The 24,665-nt window shown below is 39.6% G+C and overlaps 1 protein-coding gene across 5 annotated transcripts in view; it reads right to left on the bottom strand.

Moving 5' to 3' along the window:
• Fggy (FGGY carbohydrate kinase domain containing) overlaps window positions 1-24,665 on the bottom strand; it is a 394,333-nt gene that overhangs the window by 352,816 nt on the left and 16,852 nt on the right. For all 5 annotated transcript variants that reach the window (XM_026382510.2, XM_026382499.2, XM_026382516.2 and 2 more), the window contains 3 exons: window positions 21,911-22,122; window positions 9,815-9,926; window positions 4,413-4,564 (listed from right to left, as the gene is read on the bottom strand). In XM_026382510.2, the coding sequence (XP_026238295.2) occupies window positions 4,413-4,564; window positions 9,815-9,926; window positions 21,911-22,108 (462 nt within the window). In that variant the 5' untranslated portion in view covers window positions 22,109-22,122. The remainder of the gene's footprint in view (window positions 1-4,412; window positions 4,565-9,814; window positions 9,927-21,910; window positions 22,123-24,665) is intronic.

Raw genomic sequence — 24,665 nt, 5'->3', positions numbered from 1 at the left:
TTTAAAATTAAGACTTTGTACTTGAGGGCCAAGAAAGATTTTCTAAGAAAGCACGAATAAAGCTGAGATATAAATGAAGAGGAATCAGTGGTGAGTAGAGAAAACATTCTGGGCAGGAGAAACATCACTGTCAAACGTATGGATCAGCAAACATTTTCTCTACAGGTGCAGATAGTACTTTTATTTCCCCAGGCCACAGAGTCTCTGTCTCAACTGCTAAGCTCTGTCACTATAAAGCAAAAGCAGCCACAAACAATATAGGAAGGAATGAGGGTGGTTGTGTTCCAATAAAACTTTATAGCCACTAAAAATTTAACTTCATATAGTTTGCATGAGTCACAAAATATCCTTCTTTTGATTCTTTCTCGACCATTTGAAAACGTAAAACCATTCTCAGCACCAAGCCATCCAATAACTGTAGGATGAATGAGGGAGGGGTATAGTCTGCCATTTTCTAGTAAAGACTGAGAGGTAGCAAAGAGCTGACTATGTTTGAGGAACTCTCAATGGATTGCTGTGGATGGATCAGAGTGAGCCAGAAGGTTAGGGACACCCAGTGTGGTGAGAGGGGAGGTTAAAATGATCTCACATACCACCATCTGGTCTAAGTTGCCAACTTTGGTATTTATCCTAAGAGTAGTGCAAAGCCATCAACCTGCTATCATCAGCAAAGTGAGAAAATACAACTTATTATACATTTTCTCACTCCTATTCCAATTTCCATACCCTTGCCAAAGTTACTTAAGGCATTCTCTCCCATACCTAACCACCCCCCACCAAGCCAGAAGGGGGTGGATGGTTTTCAACCAATATCCATCACCAAATAAACCCTTAACAACTGAACCCAGGCTACCTACCTGACCTTACCAACTACTATACCCACCAAAAGCCCCCAGCTCTTCCCTGGGACTGAATTCCCATACTGTTAGTAGACATGGGCTCTCTCTGGACTATCCTTCCTGTCTTCCCTACTAGGAAAACCTCCACTCATATTCTGAGGAGCTCATGTCAAACTATTTGCAATGAGAAAGCAAATGATTTTCTCCCAAAGCACTTTACACATCCCTGTATCACCATGCTTAGTCTATCTTTTGGTGGGTGTTCCCCTCCCCTCCATTATTCATGCCCCTGCCACTGCACACAGTGGACTCTGGACCTCTAGGATAAGGCTGAGTCCTTTTTGTCCCCATGGCCCTATTGTCTAGCACATTTGCTAGTTCATAGAATGAATTCAGGATTTAGAAATTCTGATTAGGAAATTAAGACTTGAATAAAGAGTAAATAAATAACAGCTCAATTAACTTAGAATGCAGAATCTCATGTTCTGATTTTGAATTTGTACTTGAACTGCTCCACTATAGCTATCTAACTTCCCTGGCTCCCATCCCTGCATCAAAAAGAAGGTGCCCTTTCCTGATTCTGCACAAGTGGATGCTTTTCTCCTGGGTACAAGGGCAGAACCTTTAGAACTAGAAGTTGTTTTAAAAGTCCTCAGGCCAGCAACATCAGCATCACTTGGCAATTTGATAGATATGAAAATTCTCAAATGCTCAGTCCCTGCCCTAGGGCCACTGAATCAGAATGTGCAGTTTAACAAGATCTCCAGGTGACTCATTTACACATTAAAGTTTGGGAAGCACATCCTATAAGCCATCCTGACAGGTTTTGAGAAGTTACTAAAACTGATTTTTAAAATATCTTTAATTATGAATGTGCAATCATGCTAACACCAAAGGGATTCTCTGCAGGAATTACTGTGCATGCTTACCAAAAGCAAAAACAACAAAAAAAATATATAATGGATTTGAGGCTTACCTTCAAGTAGGCGAATAAGTAGAAAGGCAATATTTGGAGCCTTTCTCAGAAAATTCTGAAAGGGAATTGATTTCTTAAAATAAATTAATTAATAGAAGATGCTCATAGGAGTTCACAAATACTGCCCCCTAATCTAGAATTAATTATTTTCTATGGGCTTTAGTGTAGATGGATCTCAAATGCAAAGCGGCAAGCATCCTGGTTCTTACAGATCCTGAAACATGGCTGGAGCTGCCAAGAACACAACAGGGGTTCAGTATGGCTCTGATATGAATCCATGACCATCTGCCCAATCCCCCTCACTTAATTCAGTACAGCTCTTCTTCTTGTCTTGCCAAAAAGGGGCAATGCATCCAACCCATTTCTCTTCTTGCAGAAAGTTTAGGTCACATCAAAGAAGACCACTGTCCTCATTCCTGGTCCTATCCCAAGTGTCATGCTTCACAGAGGGATTTCAGTAGTGCATGACATGATGGAATGAGCTAGGAATGGAGCCCTGGAGACATGGACTTAAATTCTGGATCTACCAGGTATCTGGGAAACCACATATCCTCCGTCTCAGTCTCAGTTCCCCCATGCTGCTTACTAGGCAAAGGTTCTTAGCATTAAACCAGCAGGGCCTATAAAACACATGGGACAGAGCAGTTCTGTATGCCAACTTATATTTCCGCATATATTTGGATCAGATTTTTAAACTGATCTAATTCAACTTTCTCATTTTATAGATGGAAAAAGGGAGGCCTGGGCTAAGAAGTGCTTGCCCATGGCACACAATGCAGACAATAGAGTCAGAATTGGATTCCTGAAACCCTTGACCCCCAAGAAACCTTTTTCAAACTCTTAGCAGTCATAGCCCTTCTACAGATTAAAACTTATAATAGAGATAACAAGCCAAGCCTGCTTTGATTAATAAATCTCTTCTTCCTTCCCCCTCTTCTTCCCCAGTGACAACCCAGGGGCACCTTTGCAAGCACCCTTAAGTTCCCCCACCTCCACACACAATCTGAATAACTGATGAGTCAGCCTACCTGCAACCCCAGAGCCAGCGAATGAATCATCCCATGTCTTGCTCACTAGATGGATTCTCTGTTCACCAGACCACCTAGGGGTTTTCAAGTCCCCAAGGTTCCAAAGGACTTGAACTTTTGCATACATCCATCTCTAATGGGAACCATTAAGCTGACATCACCACTCTCCACACTTCATAAAGGAGTCCTCACATCTGGAAATGGGAACACCTGCAAGCACTTTGACCAGGATCACCAGATCACTCACGGATGTGGAAACCCAAGGGCAGATGAGGTGAGAAAGAGATATCCTCAAATGTCAACAAGGCCAAAGATGAATAATTTGGGGCTAAAAGTGTATTTAAAAAAAAGGGGGGGTCTGGCCAGAGTATGTGGACTTATATCCCAGCTCTGCCACTTTCTAATGGGAATAGTAATTAACCTCTCTGAACTTTGACAGAGTACTGGGTCTTAAAAAAATTGATTTTGGAGTCAGCCAATCTTAGGTTCAAATCTTAGCTCTGCCACATACTCATTGTGTCACTTTGGGTGAAGTGGTTTATCTCTTATGAGCTTTAGTTTCGTTGTCTACAAAACAGAGCCCCTATCAAACATAAATAAATTAAACCTACTTCACTGGGTGGTTGTTAGGATTTGAAGAGGTAACATGCAAAATACCTATCACAGTGCCTGACATGAACTAAGCACACAGAAACAGACTGACTTAAAATTATATTTCATCTCAGACCAGTCAGAATGGCAGCCATATAATAAATACAAGTAATAATAAATGCTGGACAGGATGTGGGGGAAAGGGAACACTTTTACACTGTTGGTGAGATTGCAAATTAGTACAAACACTATGGAAATCAGTTTGGAGGTTCTTCAAAAGAATAGGAATGGAACCACCACACGACCCAGCCATACCACTCCTTGGTATTTATACTGAAGAATTAAGGTCATCATACTACATTGATACATGCATATCCATGTTTATAGCAGCACAAGTCACAACAGCCAAACTGGAACAAACCTATGTATCCATCAATGGCTGAATGGATATGGAAAATGTGGTACATACACCCAAAAGAAAAAAAGAAATTATATCGTTTGCAGGGAAATGAACAGAACTAGAGACCATTATGTTAAGCGAAATAAGTCAAACTCTGAAGGTCAAGGATCATATGTTTTCTTGAATATGTGGAAGCTAGAGAAGAAAAAGGAAAATAAAGGAGGGGTGGTGTCTCATGAAGATCAAAGGGAGATCAGTAAAGTAAAGGACCAAGGACTGGAAGGTGAAGAGGGAGGGAAAAGTGCTGGGGAGTGATATTGGCCAAATTATACTGTTATATTGTGTGTATGTAAAGATATGTAACAACAAATCCCACCAATATGTACCACTATAATACACCAATTAAAAATGAAAAAAAAAAAAACAGAGTGACTTAACTTTAACTTAATCAATACAAAAGGATCAACCTTCCTCAGAGGGTTGCTAAGAAAAATCCAACACTGAAGACTTTATAGCAAGGTGTCTGGTAATACAAACCCACGATGAGTGGAACTCTCCCCTCATCCCTATGCACTCACCTCTTTTAGCCAGAGAAGCTTTGGGGCCTGCATTTCCACAGACATCATGCCCCCAACATACTGGAGGACACTGTGCTTCATCTCATTGATCCTATGCACCTGACTGACTGCTCGGTGGTCCAGCCACATGATGACATTTCGATGCGAATCCCCTAACAGAAGTGAGAGAGAGAGAGACAGAGACAGAGACAGAGAGCAGTGAATATAGATGTGCATTGTTTTCCTTCCTTAAAGGGGCAATTATGAATTCTGGGGCAATATGCTGCATAACTTCTGCAATCTAGTAGGTCAAGAATAAAAGTGGAAGGACACTTGCAAGGCTTATGATGCCCAGAACCACAAACCATATGCCCCTTCAGCCACCTGCTCCCTGACCACAACTCCAGGGCCAACCTTCCACACTAAAACCAGATGAAAGCTACCAATTAATTATTTTAATCGTTCATTCCCTCAACTTTTCCCCTTCCTTTCTCATTCCAGTGTTCTAGAACAGCACTTCTGAATGCACACTGAGAAGAGCCTATGAAACAAGACTGAAATATTCCATCTTCAGATTTGCCTCCTTTAAATATGGGGAATTATTTTGATGGTGTAATCCATCTCACAGCTGAAGCATGGAATTTATCTGCTTCCACTTTCACTTTTTACAGTCAGTTTATTAAAACTGGCCCATTTAGGTGTTTTTTTTTTTTTTCTCCCATTCAAATGGTCAGTTTGGTAGAGGGGGAAGGACAGGAGTTTGGGATCAGGCTGACCTAATAGTGAATGCAAGAAGGTTATTAAGCTTCTCTTGGCCTCAGTGCCCTTATCTGTACAATGGGAATAACAATGCTGAATAGCATATAAGGAATAACTAAGAGCTTTCATTCTCTAAATAAATGATAATGCACATGAGGGACATTGCAAGTCCTTGTTCCTTGGTAGACCTGCAGGAGTATAGTAAGGAACAGAAATCAAACCCACTGGAAAAGAGGATTACCCCTCACATCTAATCTCCCCCATGCTGTCCCCATAGAATTGACAGTCCCTACCTCTCTTCCCTAGCCTTTAAATTCACCATGTCCTGATGAGCAAGCTGTATTCCTTCCACAGCCACAAATCCTACAGGAAATGGCAACAACGTACCTGAGAGGTGATTAGGGGAAAGACAACACAACAGGGCCATCAGCTACTGATCAGGGGCCATCACACATTATTTTACTTGGTGGCAAAAGAACTTCAGCAACCACATATACGGCTAATAGCAAATGTTTATCATCGGTGTTTGCTGTCTTCCAAGCCCTGTGTTAAACATTCTGCACACCTCTACTCACCAAATCCTTAAAGCAACCCCTCCACTATGAATACTATTTTTCCTGCTTTTCAACAACAAACTGAGATGCAGGAGTTGAACATGTGCCCAGTGACATGCAGCTGGGAAATACATATGTGCCCTGCACCCAGATCTGTGCAGAGTTCTGGTAAAATGAATAAACTGGAATTAAACATAATCCACATGGCATGATACAGGTGAGCCAATTTAAAACAGCACAGATTACTACTGGTGTGTATGTGTGTGTGTGTGTGTGTGTGTGTGTGTGTGTGTACAAAGAAAAACCAAAAAAGCAATTTGTGAGCAGTATGGTTATAAATAGTCCTTTCTTTTAAAAAAAAAGACCTAATGCAAATAAGGAAAAATTTTATTTTTATCTTAAAAATCCATAAAAGGTACACAAAAGCCTGTTTATCTTTGAAAAATCTTTTTAAAACTAAAATTTTAAAAAGCCAACCTAAGAAAATATCTAAATAAGAAATAAATTGCAAAGTCTCAGTCACTGATTTGCCTGATTGGAAAGGCTTTAGGTCCCAAAACAGCTTCACAATACTCTGAAAATAAGATAAAGCACAGGTGTGTCAAAAATCCTTTTTGTTAACAGCAGAATGCTTCTACTTTATAAGAGAATTGCTGGAGGCTCTGCTTCTCAGCCCTAGGCCCACATGAGAATTATCTGTACAGCTTATAAAAAACAGTGACATTCAGGTCCTATAGGAACCATCAGGCAATCCAAATGTGGGTATGTGCCCACATATGTACACACATGTGTGGGTGGCAAAATCAGTACTGTTTCTTAAACATTGTAGAGGATGTATCCACAACTGCCTCAAAACAGAAATACATGTTCCTAAACTTCCAACAAGAGGAAAGAGAAGCCAATTAGCTTCTCAATCAGCAGCTTCTGTAGTGAGAACAACACAATGAGAACTGTACAGAATAACTTTCCTGTGTTTATTACAGTTATTTTCATTTTCGACAACAGCTGAGAAGTTAATCCTTTTTCAGTTCTCATAGAAAAAAAATCACAAGTAAATGATTCAACCAAAGTTTTGTTTAGTCTTTTATTGAGCATTTACTACACGCCAGGTGCAATACTGGGTATGGGGATCCCAAAAATGTGCCTCAGTCTCTGCCCACAGGAGCTTGTGTTTGAGAGGGAAGGGTCTATATAGTGCATGGACTATATAGAAGTGCTAGGCTTCGAAACAGGTGCAGCTCAGACAAGACTAATTCTGAAGCTGCACAGAGAGATCTCAGGAGGCAGGAGAGCTTTTATTTAATTCTAAAATGACCAGCCAGTGGGAATCAGGTGAAAGGGACATGAGGAAAGAGGCACAAGACAAGAGAGACAGCATGTGAAACTGCACAGGCCAGACACATCGTATTTTAGGAGAATCTGAGGCAGAATTGGTAGAGCAGAATTTGAGCTGCACAGCTTACCCAAGGGCAAATTACTCATCTGAGTATTCACTTAATTAAAACTTTGAACAACTCACAGGATATGCTCCTGTCACACTCGAGGACAAAAAAAGTTATTATGAACCAGCAAAAACATCCAAATATGAAATTTCTGTTGCACAGAGATGCATGGGCACTTGCTCCTTCCCCAGCCCCAGTTATCACCCTGGAATCCCCTGCTCGGAAGGGCTCCCTACTGGAGTGATACAACCAAAGTTAGGCTCTGAGCCTAAAGCTGCAGAGCAGGAAGCAGCAGCAACTGCAGTGGATCCAACCCAGGGGCTGTTCTGACCTTCAAAGCAAGAAGGACCAAGGAGAAACTAACAACAAGACTATTTCATCACACAGTCATGTATAGTGTTCTCAACTATGCTGCTTAATTTATTTTGTTTTTAATTCTTTGGTTAACATCTGAAGATGACAGCACTCTACCAATCTTGTGGATTTGGTGTTCACAGTGATTGGGGTTATCTGTCATCTCCATGACCCCATTTCCCTTTTCTTCAACCAACCCAGAGTGGATCCTTTGCCTAGTAGACAGAAGCAGTCTTTAAAGAATCTTTAAACCACTTTAATATTCTAATTTCATTTTTGAGCATAGGATAATCACCTCAGATAGGATCCGACTTAATAGAATCTGTTGAAAGTCAAGAAACTGGTGTGGGCACCTGCAGCTGGGTACAGCTGATGAATGGGTACATTTCAACCTTTCAGGTGGAATAAAGTTATTTCAACACTTATAATTAGGGATTCAACTTAGTTCCCTCTTTAATAGAGGACCTGCTAACAGGTGACAGACAATTCCACCCTGGAAGATGGCATCCAGCGGTGTGTTCGACTGTGTTAATAAGGAACTCTCTTCTCCAACTTCAGATGTCTGTTCCTGTTGTTTTAACTGTCCACTCATCTGTACCTGGTGATTCTCCAAACACCATAATTCCCAAGGAACCTTCTTAAAAAAACAAAATGGTGATGCCCTGGCCCCACCCAAGGACAACTGAACACGAATTCTGGGGTAAGTCTAATAAATGGCAATTATAAAAATGATCTCCAGTTGGTACTAATGCACAGTCAGTTTAAAAGCAAAACAAAACATATTTTAGTCAATCAGACAATACAGACTCCAACATTTAAAGTCCCACCCAAGATGAGACTTCCTCCTAGGGTATCCTTAACTGACAATCATTGACTTTCACTGGGCCAATATAGGAAGTGCCAGTAGCTTCCCCAAGAGTCTGTCTGCTCTGCTGGGCTGGGGTCTGCTGGCTCACCTCAGGTCTCTGTTCTCTAGAGTGGCCCCAACTGCAGCTGCCCACCCTCCTGGCCAGAAGAAAGCCAACTTGAATGGCCACTGAAGGCAAGGATAATTTGGATTCATGTTTGAGGCCCAGCACTCAATAAAACAGGATTTAGCAGAGCACATAGTAGGTGCTAGTAAACATATCAAGAAAAGGGGGGGGGTTGGCAGGGTATGCATATAAAAGATAGAAGTTACAACCTTGCTCTAGGCTCTCATCCACTTACAGCTGCTTTCAGCACAGGCCATTTATAATTATCACTGCTCCACACAAGTGAGTGGAACACATTCCCTTGACCTGAGCTTTCAGGGGTCGGGCCCTAGCTTCTCTCAGTAAAGCTACTGTTTCATTATTCCAGTTCTCTCACAGATATTCAAAGGTAAAGTGATTCACCCAAGGAATCAGCCGAAGAGCGAAGCCCTAGTCACTGTGTGATGCCAATTCAGTGTGTCCCAGTGTGCTCTACTATCCCATAGCCACCAGTATGAAAGGTGGTATGACAGTGTCCACAACTATCATCTACAGAATCTCATCCAAATAATGGCTGTGTTGGCAACCACAGGTGGGCAATGCCCAGACAGAACACACGAGGTCCAGAACAGCACACTCTCCACCATTCCTTAATGTCTTCCTCTTACTGAATCATTATTAAATATCAATAGGCGTTTATCACACACGTGCTGTTCTTCTCAAACTTGACCCACTTTATTCTGACTAGTGTAGACTCTTGGGTGTTCAACCCTAGTGCTAGCACTACTGGCTAAAATTCCCCGGGAAAATCTCTGATGTTGGCCCCAAGTGGCACCTTACATTTGAAACTGCTCATTACTGGAATCACAAGCACCAATTAGAACACCATCATTAAATGTGAATGTTTTTGGTGTGATTAGTGAAATGAGAGAGGCCATCTGTTTCCAGTTTCCATGGGATACCCATCCTGTCTGCCCTACTCTAGTTCTTTTAACTATATATGGTACACCCACTCAAATGAGAGCTCTATAGGAACTTCACAAGCACTGCCAACACCAGCACTCCCTGCCACAAAACCAAACCACGTCTGCTTCAAGGCTGCTCACCCCAGAAGGACCCCACATCCTTCATTAGCTCCCACTGTGGCCCTAGGGCTTTATGGAGCCAAGTCCCTCCCTGACCCACCTCCAGTACGATCTCAGTCATACTGAAGGCTCTTCAAGCTTCTGACTTTGACCTCCACAGTCCACCTTGACACTTCACTGTCAGTGGCACAAGACCTGTGGCTGATGTTGCACCAAAGAGCCAAGGCCACCCCAGTCAGTCTCCCCCACCAGGGAGAGGGAGAGCAGTGGTCCTACCTTCATGGTTTACTGGCAAAGGACGAAACTGTTTATCCAAGACAACCAGAGAGCATGTGGCATCGAACCCAAGTCCTCGAATTTGGTTTAAATCGATCCCTTGTACAACTTTCTGTTTTAAAAGCAAACAGAAACATAAATCACATCACTGGACTTTTAAAAGCTTTAATACAAATTATCACAAGAAGGAAATGAATGACTAAATAAAAAATCATCTACAATATAAACCAAATAGGAGTTCAATATCACTAAAATATCAAAAAAATCCTATAAATTAATCAGAAAAAGATAACCAACCTATTAGAAATTAAGCAACAAGCAAGAATATTGCTTATTAAAAAAGAAATAGAATATGTGCAAATATTTCCAACTGCCCTACAATTAGGTAAGCAAGTAAAAATATAGAAATTTTTGTTTTTATATTGGTAAAAGTATGAAAGATTAACAGTATATGATAATGACAAGAAACAGGAAACTGGGTCTTCTTGAACATTATTCTAACTGTAATTATTGAGTATCAATTTGGGAAAATAATTTGACAGTATATATTAAAGTTAAAAATATATATATCATTTGACCCAACAGTTCCATTTCTAGGAAACTATCTTAATAAATTATTAATAAGAATATATTTAAAAACAAGAAATTGTCTCTGGATAATAAACTATAGCACATCTCTAAGATGGAATAATGTGAAAAACTTAGAAGTGACTTTTGGGTGTGATGGCATGAAGAGAGAAGCAAATCTATGCAAAATAAAATTATAAAATTGGACAGTACATCAAAAATAACTATATTCAGGGAAATTGTTCAAAGTCACAAGACAAATTGAGAAAAATTAAATTTAGGCTAAAACCATTCACAATGAGAGATGAAGAGAGGAAGAAATACAAAAATAAAGAAGGAAAAAAAGAAGCAAGGTAACTTAACTCCAGACCCAGATTGATTTTTGTTTTGTTTTGTTTTTCGGTGTGGAGGGGGCGGGATTTTATTAAACATTTAAGAAAGAAACAGTATGAAACCTATACAAAACTTGTTTAGAATGGCAAAGCAGGAAACACTTTACACCAACTTTTACATGGCTAGCATTAACCTAATTAATATCAAAGATGAATAAAGACTTCATTAAAAATAAAGAATATTAGAGACTAGTATTTAACATCAACCTAGGTTTAAATTTGCTTAACAAAATATTAACAAACCAAGTTTTACAACATATTAAGTTGGCATTGTACACCATGAACATGTGAAGTTATCCCAAGGATGCACGAGTGGTTTAATAACCATAAATTCATATATACAGACATATATATATACATATATATATACACACATATATATATATACATATATATATATATATTATAAAAGAATAAAGTTCAAACACCAAATGATTATCTCAAAAGATGCAGGAGATCCCTCCAAAAAAATAAGGACAATTAATAAATGAGAAATAAAAGATAACATACACAAACTGATATAGAGAATCTACAAAAACTTAGTTAACATATTTAATAAAATGAATGATTTTCCTAGATTAGGAAAAAAGCAAGAATGTTCACTTTTACCATTTCTATTCAAGCTTGTACTGGAAAATCTAGTCAGCAAAATAAGACAAGAAAAATAAATTAAAGGCACACAGAGTGGGAAAAAAACATTAAAATATCTTTCTGTGCAGATGGTAGGTTTCCACATGCAGAAAATTTTTTAAGAAAAAAAAATCTACCAAAAAAAGCTACTAGAAGTATTAAACAAGTAGAGTAAAACCACAGGATTTAAGATTAACATATAAAAATGCTCAAAAATGAAATCTTGGAACATATGGAAATAATAAAAGAAAGTAATAAGAACAATAATATTGATAGATACAATAAATTTTTATTTTCATCTTGAGTTTTCTAAATTACATTTCATGATTGAAACAAAATTTGGAACACCATGTAATATGGTTTCAATGTATGCAGAGAGAATATTTAAGATAGTCATAAAACAAGAAAGGAAAAGAAAGGGAGGTGAGGTTCCTAATTTTCCTCTCAAACTGGTAAAGTGGTAAAATAATAGTGCAACCAATAATAAAAAATACTAAGAGATATACTTATAAACATTATAATTCATCAGACTAGAATTCAAAAAACAGTCTAAATAATCTAGAGAAAATAGGAAAAACATAGAGAAATAAAATTTTAAAAAATAAATGGCACACAAATTATAACATATCAATAATTACATTAATTGAAATTGGTCTAAAAAAAGAAAAAAAAGAAATAAAGGAAATAATGCAATTCACATTAGTATCAAAACAAATAATCAGATATTTGTAATTTATATTTCAAAAGAAGTTCAACGTCCAGTCACCAGAAACCACAAAACACACAAAAAGTCCACATTAGAGAAATATACAATATTAACACCGTTAATATGGCTGTCTCCTCAGATCCACAGAATTTACATAACTTCCACTAAAATCCAGGATAACTGGTTATATTTTACTTTCTTTTATTTTGTAAAATCTGACAAGCGTCTCTTAACATTTATTCAGAAATGCAAAAGACATAAAAAGTCATGATAAGTTTCATACTGTTTCTTTCTTAAATGTTTAATAAAATATCCCCCCCCCAAAAAAAAAAAAACAATCTGGGTCTAGAGTTAAGTTACCTTGCTTCTTTTTTTCATTTTTAAAAAGAAAAGACAAATCTGTAAAAGTTACGCTACCTAAATTCAAAACTTACGATAAATATACCATTGCTAAGGATATATTTTCTGATTAGTAGAAGAGAACAGAGAAAGGACAGGCTGCTTGACAGTAGCGATAGAACTAAATGTGTATCTGCAAAAAAAAAAGAGAAAGAAAGAAAGAAAGAAAGAAAGAAAGAAAGAAAGAAAGAAAGAAAGAAAGAAAGAAAGAAAGAAAGAAAGAAAGAAAGAAAGAAAATCTGAGACTCTTATATTACACCATACACAAGCATCACCTCAAAATGTATCATATCCCTAAATGTAAAAACCAAATAAAATCTCTGTGATCTTGCACTACACAAATATTTCTTTAAAAGTTAAGACTTATTTTTTTTTTAATTATAAATTTGACCTCATAATTTTAAAAAATTCTTCTTCAAAAGAAATGATTAGGAAAATGAATATTCAAATTAGATTGGGAGAAAATAAGTGCAAATCATACATATGATAATATAATTCAATGTAGATTATATAAAGAACCCTCATAAATAATTTAGTAATATAATAGCCAATTATAAAATGGACACTTCACCAAGAAGATATACAATTGGCCAATAAGTACATGAGCAAATGTTCAATGTCATTAGTAATTAAGAAAATGAAAATCACAATAATATATCCCTACATACCTACTAAAGCAGCTATAATCACACAACTGACAAACACAAGTGTTAGGGAATTGCGGGGGAAATGGGACTCTCACACAATATGGGGACAAATGAAAAATACAGTCATTTTGAAAGAAAGTCTGGCAATTTTTTAAAACACAACTTACCACAAAGCCTAGCAATTTCCCTCCAAGATATATACCCAGTGAGAGGGGAGTGAGAAACTTATGTGAACAGAGAGACTCATCTGTGAATATTCATAGGAGCTTTATTTATAACACTGGTTCATATGTGAGAAGCCTGGTCCCCAGTGTGGTGATATGAGAAGTGGTAGGATCTTTATGAAATGGAGCCTAGTGGGAAGATGTTGGGGGCATTGCACTCAGAAGACATTAATTTAGTTTATGTGGGACCCAGATTATTTCTCACAAGAGAGGACTGTTAAAAAAGATTAAGAATGGCCCATTCCCACTCTATGGATTCCTGTCTTTCCATGTGTTCTCTCCCTCCCACATGTGCTCCCACCAATGCTATATCCCATGAGGCTATATCCCATGAGTCAAGCAGTAGCCGGCACCATGCCCTTGAATTTCCAGAACTGTGAGCTAAATAAACCTCTTTTCTTGATACATTACCAACCTCAAGTATTTTATTATAGTGATAGAAAACATGTTAATACATTCCCAAATAAGTTGGGATCAAACCAAATATTCATCATAATTTAATCAAAAGTTAAATAAAATATGGTATATCCATACAATGGCATACTACTCAGCATGAAAAAGGTATAAATTACTGATATGGCAACAAGATGGGTGAACCTTAAAGTCATGATAAGTGAAAAGAACCAGACACAACATAATATAAAATATGTCATATGATTCCACTTACATGGAATTTCTAGAGAGAACAACTATAATGACAGAAAGCTGAAAAACAGTTACTTTAACTAGAGCTGGGAACTGACAATAAAAAGGCACAATGGAACATTTTTGGAAGAATAAAAGTGTTTTAAAAAATGGATTATGATCATGATTGTGCAACTATGCAAATTTACTAAAATAATTGAATTATATATTTACAATAAATGGGTTTCATGATATGTAAATTATAAAGCTAATAAATATTTAAAATAAAGAGCCAACCTATAATCATGTAATAACACTGTCTTTCATCTTTTCTCACTATCCTTTCACCAAATTCTTACTTATATTTCTTTATCATTAGGCTTTTCAAACAGTTTCTGTAAGTCTAGTATGATTTATTTCAGTATTTAGGTAATAGTTAAATAATGCTACAATTATTAAAAGAAAATCCATTTTCTTTTCCACATTCTCATTTCATGAAAGGTATTCTTTTGTATTTTTTTTTCAAGAAGCACTTTTTTGAAATTATATTACCTATTGTCTTCCTCTTTCAATTAATACTTGACTATGTTAAAAAAAAGCAAACCTATAAAAGATGAAATGGAAATATATCCATGATATGTAAATAATTTTTTTATTAAAATATTTTTTATTGGTTGTTCAAAACATTACATAACTCATGACATATCATCTTTCATACATTTGATTCAAGTGGGTTATGAACTCCCATTTTTACCCCAAATACAAGTTGCAGAATCACATCGGTTACATATCCACATTTTTCCATAATGCCATATTAGTGACTGTTGTATTCTGCTACCTTTCCTATCCCCTACTATCCCCCCTCCCCTCCCCTCTCATCTTCCCTCTCTACCCATTCAGCTGTTGTTCAATTCTCTCCCTTGTTTTTTTTTTAATTTTTTTAAAAAAATTGTTAATGGTGTTTGTCTCTGAGAGTAGAAGTACAGTTAGAGGAGAGAGTTTTCACTTTTTTGTGTAATTTTTATAGTTGTAGAATACTTACTGATTAATTATATTTTGAAATTTTGTTTCTATGGTTTCCCTTGTTGAAAAAACATGAACAAACATGATCTTTAACATTTTCCACTAACTTAAAACATGACAATAACCTTTTATATCCCATAAAAGTCTACTCCACAATGCTAAAATGACTGTCCCATTTGGTGAAATTCATCTCAAAAATGTATGATTCTTCTCTCCTGTTTGGGAAAGCAGACTTGTAATTTTGGACTCCATTTCTTACTATTTAGTATGTTCCTCAAATAAGAGATACACACAATTGTTGAAGATTTCCAATAAAGAAAAACATGAATTTTTTTTTCAAATCATATTGTAAATAAATATTAACTTGCTATATTGAACATCTCCTATGTGCTACAATATTTACATAACTCATCATTACAAAGCCCACTAAAAGACATATTTAGTATCTGCACTTCATAAAAATTCAGTGATTGCAGCATGGCCTCACAACAATGAGTCACAAAACTCTGGATTCAATCCTATCTCTACCACCTTTGTTCTGTGAATGAAAACAGGGTACAGAACACAATTCCAGCTGTTCCTTGCCTTGCTGTTCAGGTCTCCATAGCATTTACAGGCATGGCTTCTGCTGGCTGGAATGTCCTTCCAACTTGGCATGGAAATCATTGGATGGCAATTAAAACCAATAGCACTGAGGACAGGCTGCCTGAGTCCCGACAACCTGCTGAGTAGCTAACCCTGATTTAGCTAGGTAGCCACTATTACTCCCCCAGTCTTTCACTAACTTTACCTGAAAGCCTGGCTCTGCTACTTACTAGTCATATGTCTTCGGGAAGTCACACAAACCTGTTTCCTTGGTCGCAGAAAGCTGTTGCCTATATCTGCATCTCCCAATGATGCTACAAGAATTCAGCAGAACATGATGGGGTGAGCTCAACATCTGGCATTCAGTGCACAATAAACAGCAGCTTTTATTAGGGTAAACTGGCTGCCTCCAATCCTCATTGAACATGTGGGACCTCAATCAGTCACCAAGCCAGCCCTAACTTCTGCTTGCTGCCTGGCCCTGCTGGCCTCGGCGCCCACGGAGTGCACACCTGGTGTGGGTAAGCCCATGTGCACAAGCTTGTGGTGAGTCAAAAGAGGAAGTGGGTGAAAAAATGTAGATGACTCAACACAACTCCAAATCTCTGACAGCTCTGGAGCAGAAACAGGCACAAGAGGTGGTGTTCACAGAGCTACCTGGTCCCGTCCCTATCACTCCTGCACTGATCTCACGGCCTTTCTGACACTGTTTCTGGAGGGTAAGACATACTGCCTAGGTGAGGGTCACAGGATTCAAAGAACCTGAAAGCCCTGTGCAACCTGTATGACTTGGTAGGAAACATTCAGCACAGAAAATTACTCAGAGTCTTATTATTTCCATAGGATATTTTTATGTACAAAGCACAGCATGCTATGTATTACGTAAGCACATGTAAAAGCAATAGGCAAGAATAGCATTAGAATATTGCATGGATTCAAATCCGAGGACCAAGGAATATGTTTTCTTCTATTTTATGAATGCCCTCTGAAGACCTACGGAGTTCTATATTCGAATCATTGCTTTTCAGTCACAAAGGCTTAGTGACTCCACCTCTAAATTACAGACCATTCATGAGGAACTAAAAAAAATAATGGTGATATACATTTAAACCTGATTTGTCTAGGTGGCCACTGTTACTTCCCCAGCTTTACACTAACTTTACAAACTTAAGTACTATATCTTAATAAATCAAAACACTTATGGAAAATGTCTTACAGTCATTTTTATCCATAGCTAAGGGCCACTCCCATATCCTATCCTTCCTCAACCATCTAAGCCACCCCAGAAAGATGGCTGTCAGGGTCACACTACCCAGAAGTTCTCTGGAGCTTGACCCGGTGACCTGAGGATTTTTATTTATATTCTTATTAATGGGAAAAGAAAGCAGCTTAGTAAACTCACCCCCAACAACTTGGCATCAAGAGAATTTCCCTGGCTAGAGAGAAAGCACATTGCTCTTCTAAAGAATTTCCAGAGAAGGAGATTTCTGCAAACTCATTTGGTAACCTGGTCCATGTCTAACAACTGTCAACTCGTAGCTCTGGGGCAGCAAACAAATATTTGGGGAAAGGATTGTGCATCTCTTTGTTCTTTCTGTGGGAACTGGTTCAATCCTGCATGTGTTTTGAATCAGCAAACTCTGCCATATTGGGTGGGGAGGTAGTGTCTCTTAGAAACCTTCCAAACTGAGAACCAGAAGGTCACATGCATACCTGGTTTTATTTTTAGCTCTATTTAGAGCAAGGGTCAAATCCTATGCCTCTCAGACAGAATCCAGCTTGCAACACATGTCTTTATGGCTGGTACTGTATTCCTTTAAATATGGATTTGAATGCCTTTGTCAGCTTCAGGGCCAGGCGTGGAGTTATGCAATCCCCATTCCCTGGGCTCCATCCTTCTTTGTTGCCTACACACTTAAACCCTCACTTAGTCAGTCCTCAGAAAATATAATGAAGCCCCTTCTAAGGTCCAGCTATGCTCTCTTCTAGGTATTTGGGAAACAATGGAGAGAAACACATTTTTTTTAAAAAAATCCTTGGTTTTTTGGATATTACATTTTAGTGAGGCTAGACAATAGCCAATAAATCATCTAAACTATGTAGTATAGAAGTAATATACCAGAAAGCGTTGATCAGAGGAATCATGAGTGCCAGAGAAGGGAGCGTGGTCCCTAAGAAGATGAGATTTAAGGAAGACCTTGAAGGATCAAGGAGAAGGCCTTGTGAAAACCTGTGGAGGAGTGATCCCACCAGGGGAAGAGCCACTGCAAAGCCCAAAATTGTACAATTGACATGCACAATCCATGTCCCAAAGTGAGGTGGGAAAAGCAAGGAAGACTAACAGGGCTTATGCAGGGTACCTGTTACAGGGAAGGTCGTGCTGGCAATCAACTGTGCAAAACCTACTCTAGTGACTGGAGAAACGAGGAAATCCCATCCCAAGCTAATACCTACACAGCCTGTGAGCTTAGGTGTGGTATTATCCCTGGATGGTAAGGCAAAGAAACCAAGGTCAAAGCCTTCCGTTTATATCAGCAACCCCATGTTCTTCAAAAATTGAAACTGACATTGCCTCAATCCCCTTCTTCACTGTCACCAAGTCCCAGGAGACCTTCCTTCCCAGAGCCTCTCAGGGTCACCCCTCCCTGCCTCTCTCTGCCAGTGCTCTAGTCCAGGTGTGCTAGGGGAAGGCAGGGTGAGTGTGCAGGCAGGGGAATGGATCAGTGTGCAGGTCTGAGGATGAAGTGGGTGGCTAGAGCCCAGAGAGCCTGGAGAAGCATCGGGACATGAACAGGACAACAGGTCAGGGGCAGATAGGAAGCATCCTCCAGGCAGGTCCCATATTTTACTTCTAGCCGACATTAGTGTGATGCTCTCAAGGCACTGTAAGCAAAAGAGCAATATGATCAATTTCGCATTCAAGAAAAAGAGTCACTCCAGTTGTCAAGAAAAGATCATCGAAGGGAAAAGAAATACAAGGACATCAGCAGCCTTAAAATAGTCTAGGCAAAAAATAAAGGTCTATGGCGCTGGAGGTGAAGAAAATGCATAGATTTGACCAGTCTGGGTCCAGGATTGTCAAATACTATCTGAGTGACCTTGGGAGAGTCACTTAACCATCTGGCTCTCAGTTTTTCTTTTCACCTATAAAGGGAAACAACAATAAATACTTAACTTGTAAAGATGGTCAAATGTGGTCAAATAGATAATGGATATGAAGATGCTCTGTAAACTTTAATAATTCTATGAATGTACAAAGTTAATGTTATTGCTCAACCCCATGTGGATTCCTCTCTCTTCTGCCCCCTTCTTCCCACAACCATTTCTCATGTAGCAGGTACCAACCCAGAACAAATGGCACCTCACTAGCTTCATATGTATTTTTGCTTTTGTTTTCCATGCAAATAAAAGCTGTTTAATCTGTAGGAGCAGAAAACGTCTTGTATACTTTTCCCATATAGGTACCAGGACGTAAGAAGAATTAAGTGCATAGTAGGTACTCAAAAAAATGTTTGCAGATTAAATAAAAATATGATACCCAACAAATGTCTGATGGCTAAATGATTCTTCCAGCTTATCTTTTCCTTCTTCCTAAAGGAAATTCAATCCTATTCATACATTAACTTTGCAATGTCCCCTGCCTTGTTGGAATGATTAAGATTTGTGGTTCCAAAAAGGCAGATTTTAAAATCAAGGACTAATACATGTTCTCCAGGACTTGCATGTTTCTACAGAACTTTTTAGGTGTGCTAGATATGGGCCCAATAAAGACCTGCCAACTTTAGGGGCACACATCTCATACATGAGCACACAGCCAGGACAAGGCAGTGTAGTCTAGCATGGCTGCACCTCAGCTCAGGCGCCCCACCCTGCAGCAAGTCCAGCAAGTTTCAGGTTGGCCTATGCAATTCCCAGGCATGCATCATGCAAGTGGATGCAGCTGGAGAGACAGACAAGGGGCAGTGGTGACTAGAGCAGCACCCAGCACTGGCTCTTACTCCTTATGAGAACTCTGCTGGCTACTGAACTTTTTCAAAGCCCTTTTATTTCTCACCTTTAAGACAAAGAATAAAAGCTACTTCAAAAGATACTTGTAAAGATAAAATGAAGTGATGGGTATAAAGGACCCAGCATAGTATCTGGAACATAATTAATGAGCAACGAATATAAGCTGTCCTTATTGTCATCATAATAGTATCAACAATATCACCATTATCATCATCATCATCATCATCATCATCATAACTGAGGGAGAAAAATCACCTCCCACAAAGTGAACACCCTAGGGAACCAGAAGTAAACAATTGCCCTCAACTTGCTGGAGTCCAAGAGAAAGAGAAGACAGGTCAGGATGTACTAGGCCACCCTTTGCCCTAAGACAGAGCTTCTCAAAATCTTATACAGAAGGAGCCCCAAACAGAGAGAAATAGGTGAATATTCCCAAGAGTGTCTCCTTCTTGGACTTCTGACTACTCCAGATTTTATCTCAGAAATTCATTCTTTTGTTTGTTTGTTTGTTCTGGGGATTGATCTGGGGTGTTGATGGCTGAGTTACTTCATTCTATTCTCCTCCACAATCTACTCACCACAATAGGAAACACAGTGATTGCTCATTTCCAGACACTCTTATGGTATTTTATATGCATTAATTCATTGAATCCTCACAATAACTCTATGGAGGTTACTATTACCAGTCTCATTTCATAGGTAAGCTAACTGAGGTAAGAAACATGAAGTATTGTCTAAGATCACAGGCTCACAACTGTTGGAACGAGGATGTCAATCTGGGTGGTCTGGCTCAGAATGTATGTCCTGTGGCATGCTACTTCATACCAGCCATGATGTCCCCATAGATGTGGCATGCTTATCCTGTGGCTTCTGGCATCTGGTCACAAACCCATGTGAGGGAAATGGCCAAGAACCAAAAGCTGTACTCAGGTTGCCGTTGCAAGATGCAATCACGAAGGACAAATGCCCCAGCACTTATGGGGCTGACGGGCTCTAGCCGATGATGAGTTGGCCGCCAGCTACCATTAAACCAAGCTGTACTTAGAGTAGACCTTTTGTAAAGGAGCTTTTCATCAGGGGATTATATTTTCTTCTTGACTATTTCCTTAATGGAAAGAAAACTATATGTTAGAAGAACAAAGGAGACCCAAGGGCAAAAAGCAGAAGACTCTCACCAAGGCGGGGGTGAGGAGGAAGGGTGGAGAGGACAATTAAACAAGCAGAAGATAAGATGCCCCTCTTCCATTCCTTATAATGCTCTTGTGCTGCCCTCCCCCTCCTCTCTCTGCCTTCTTCTCCAGGGGCACTAACAGCAGCCCAGAGCTCATGAAAATTTAAAAAGACTGATCGATATGGACAGAATGGTGAATTGTCCATCTGCAAATTACCAAGCACCTCATGAATATTTAAGGAAGCTAACTAGGAACAGGGATAAGAAGGAATCCAGGACTTTATTCTTCCATCTGGGGGGTCGGGGGTAAGATAAAAGGAAGTCTGATATTCCTGATTACCAGTATATAAAGTCAAACCAACAAGTGAAACTTTAAATGTGAACAAGTGCTGTCCAGCATCAATTCCTTCACCAAGCCAGCATGCTCAATACAATCCAAGACCACTCAAGATGAACATCTATCTAACACATATCAGAGCTGCTCTGGTTTGACCCAATCTCCTTGCCCTCTCAGAACATACCATGTTTTCATGCCACCATGCCTTGTACATGCTCTGAACCAAATGCAGTTCCTCGCACTTATCCACTTGGGAGGCAGGAGAATCCATTACAGTGCAGCCTGCTTAGGTTCCTGTCTTGTTTCTACTACTTACCAAATACATGAACTTAGGTAGTTACCTCACTTTCTGCACCTGCATTTCTTCTTGATTGAAAATCAAACGGGGTTAGCAAAACACTAACTAGTTCAGGAATGTCGTGAGGTTTCCACCTCACAATACATGTTAACGCATTTTACACCCAAAAGCACAGTAGAGATCAACTACGATCCTCAGTGGCTTCTTCCACATCTGGTCACATCTCGAGCTTCCTCGTCCTCTCCTCTCTTCCCAGAGTCCACTCCGGGTTAGCTCTGGCCATTGTTACTTGGCTCCTGACACTTATCACATCATATTTCAGCTGTGTTATCAGTCTCTGCCACTACACTGTGAGCTTCCGGGAGGCAAAGTCTATGTGCGGCTCAGCTCTGCATCTCCAGGTACCCCAACAGAGTCCATGGCATCATGTGGACACTCAGTGTAGGAGCAGGTGCTAGGAGAGGACGCCACAGCTTTACCCATACCTTTGTGACAACACAGCACGCAGCCCAGATGTCTTCAGAGGATTGCTCGTGGTGGTTGAACTGAGGCTCCCACTTCTTAATCGGTTGGTCTGCGAAGGCCAAAAGGACCCCTCTCTGGTCGACGAGAGCAGCACGGACGCTGCCTGTTCCAACATCCACGCCCACGTAGTAGCTCCGTGGCTCCTCTTCTCCAGACATTGTGCTCCCTCCACCTGCAGTGAGCAAGTGCAAACACAACATGAGGACCAATCCACAAAGACCACCACCAAAATTCTTCTGTGGCTATGTAAGCAGCGGCCATTTACTATGGACTTGTCCAACAGAAGTTTCTAGACACACAAAGCTAAGTAGTTGGTGAACAAGTCAGACACAGCCTCAGATATGGCATTTAGATTCTTTGAAAGGGGTCACATGAAGCACTTAGCTACCTAACTAAGCAAACCTATGACAAGTGTGATAAGAGCAAAGAGAGGGTGGTAGGAGAACTTAGAATCTGGATGCAATAGAGAAGAACTTGTTCTCAGTGAAGCTAAATCAACAGGACAGTTCCTGTGGTACTAAAAAGGAACCTTTCCTATCAAATCTGTCTAGTCACTCAACAAATTAGCTACTGAGTATCTATTATGCACCAGGCAGTGTGAAAGGTGCTTCCCTCTATGCCTCACTATGACTCTAGAAGGGAAGCATATTTAAATCTCTAGCGAACAGGTGATCAAGGTGAGACTTCAAGAGGAATGTTACTTTATGCTTCATGCTAGGTCCATGCCCTCACAAACAGTAAAAGTACATTATTGCAATCATAAAACATTACATTGATAAGAAAACAGGTCTCTGAGAAGTGAAGGAATTTACCCAGCCTCACACGGAGGCAGCCTGGACCCAAAGTCCCACATCTGTGCAAACCCAAGTTTCAGACACTTTCCTTTCCTTCTTAAAAGCTTCTATCAGTTTGCAGAAGAGGCAAATATATTGCAGTCGGTCATGAAGTGACTAGGAATTGGGAAGCAGTCCCTGGGGGAGACAAGATTAGGAATTTGTTAGACAATCTGTTTTCCTTACAGACCCCTGATGAGTTACAAGGAAATCTGACCAGAAAACACTCAGGAATTTCTTGGCCCTGGTGGCTGTTCTCATTCCCCTTGGTCAGATTAGCCTGAGATACACAGAAATCTCCAAGGGCCTTTCATTTTCCAGACTGGCCTTTCATAGAGTGCAGCAAGCTCCCGAGATGACCGGCCGGTGCACATTCCACAGCTCCCCAGGTGAGCTTGGCACTGGAGTCCAATTTCAACCTGTGAAGCCACTCAGTGCCCTTCAACTTCAGAAAGATAATGTTTCCTTGGCCAAGACACTCGTGGGGATTCTAAAACAAAGTCAGCCAGCAGATGTTCAGTTACTGCTTCCTGGATATTTATCCCAATTAAGAAAAAAAGAAAGGAAGGAAGGAAAAAGCCAACTTCATGTAATAGTGATTGCTTCTGACTTAATCACACAAAAAACGAACTTATTGATTTCTACATTCTCTGCTCCTTGCTCAGTGTCTGGCATATAATTGGTTTTCAATAATTACTTACTGAATAACTGAATCAGTGAATCAATGAAAAACAAGGATGAGCAGGGTCATGTTTTAATAGTTTGAATTCCTAAGTTTGTGTTTATACAGTCATCTGTCATTTAACAATAGGAACAAGGTCTAAGAAATGTGTTGGGTGATTTCATTGTTGTGTATACATCATAAAGTGCAAACTTAACCAAACTTAAATGGCATAGCCTGCCATATGCCCAGGCTGGGTGGCATACCACTGTCCTGCATGCAGCCTGTCATTTATCAAATCACTGCTCTGCAGCACCTGAATGTATATACTACTGCTTTCCTTATTCAAATCTCTCTATGCCTTATTCACCTAATTAGCCAATATTTCTTGAGTGCTTACAACTACATTTTACTAATTCTAAACTACTAATTTTTTAATACATTTATTTTATTTATTTATGTGAGGTGATGAGGATCGAACCCAGGGCCTCACACATGCTAGGTGAGTGCTCTACCACTGACCACAACCCCAGCCCAAAACTACTAATTTTTTTTTCACATTTAACATCCATGAAATCAGAATGAATCCTGTAACTATCAGCATCTTACAATCAATTGGTAGTTTTTTTTTTCTTTCTCTGTGGTATATGAAACAATGTATCTTGCAGTCAGTGACTTCTGAGACTCAAAGAAATGCTGGCTGCACCAGGCACTGGACACCCTGCTAAGGATACAGTCACTGACAAAATATGGAGGGTGTCTTGGCTCAGAGATTCCTCAGTTTCTTTATCTACAAACAGGAGGAAGACTGACCCAGCTAGCTTGTCCACCTTCCCTCTACCAACTACATACATCTTACTTTACTCAGGATTCCCTCTCTTGGATTCCCACTGTCTCCATTGCAAAGGTCCCCAGGGAGCTGCTCCTGAACTGATCCTAGTATGCCAAGAACTCTCATGCCCAAGATCCCAGCCTTTCTCAGTATGTTCTGCTGTCTTCTGATACTCCTGCACTCTTAGCCAGGGATCTCCACTAGGGGCCCATGAATACTGTGTCTGAGGCTGGCTAACTCAGACACGCTGCCCATCTTGAAAGTCTGACCCCCTCCACAACCTAGGTTACCTCTATTTCTATAATGCACCATCAAAGTTCCTCCAAGAAAAGACTCAACCTTACAGGAACAAGGGCACCAGACCCTCCTAGCAGTGTTCCCACAAATCC

This window comes from Urocitellus parryii, chromosome 11 (genome assembly GCF_045843805.1).
Source record: "Urocitellus parryii isolate mUroPar1 chromosome 11, mUroPar1.hap1, whole genome shotgun sequence".
Classification (NCBI taxonomy): Eukaryota; Metazoa; Chordata; class Mammalia; order Rodentia; family Sciuridae; genus Urocitellus; species Urocitellus parryii.
The sequence above is the reverse complement of the archived record's forward strand: the minus strand, read 5'-3'. Positions and strand labels throughout refer to the sequence as shown.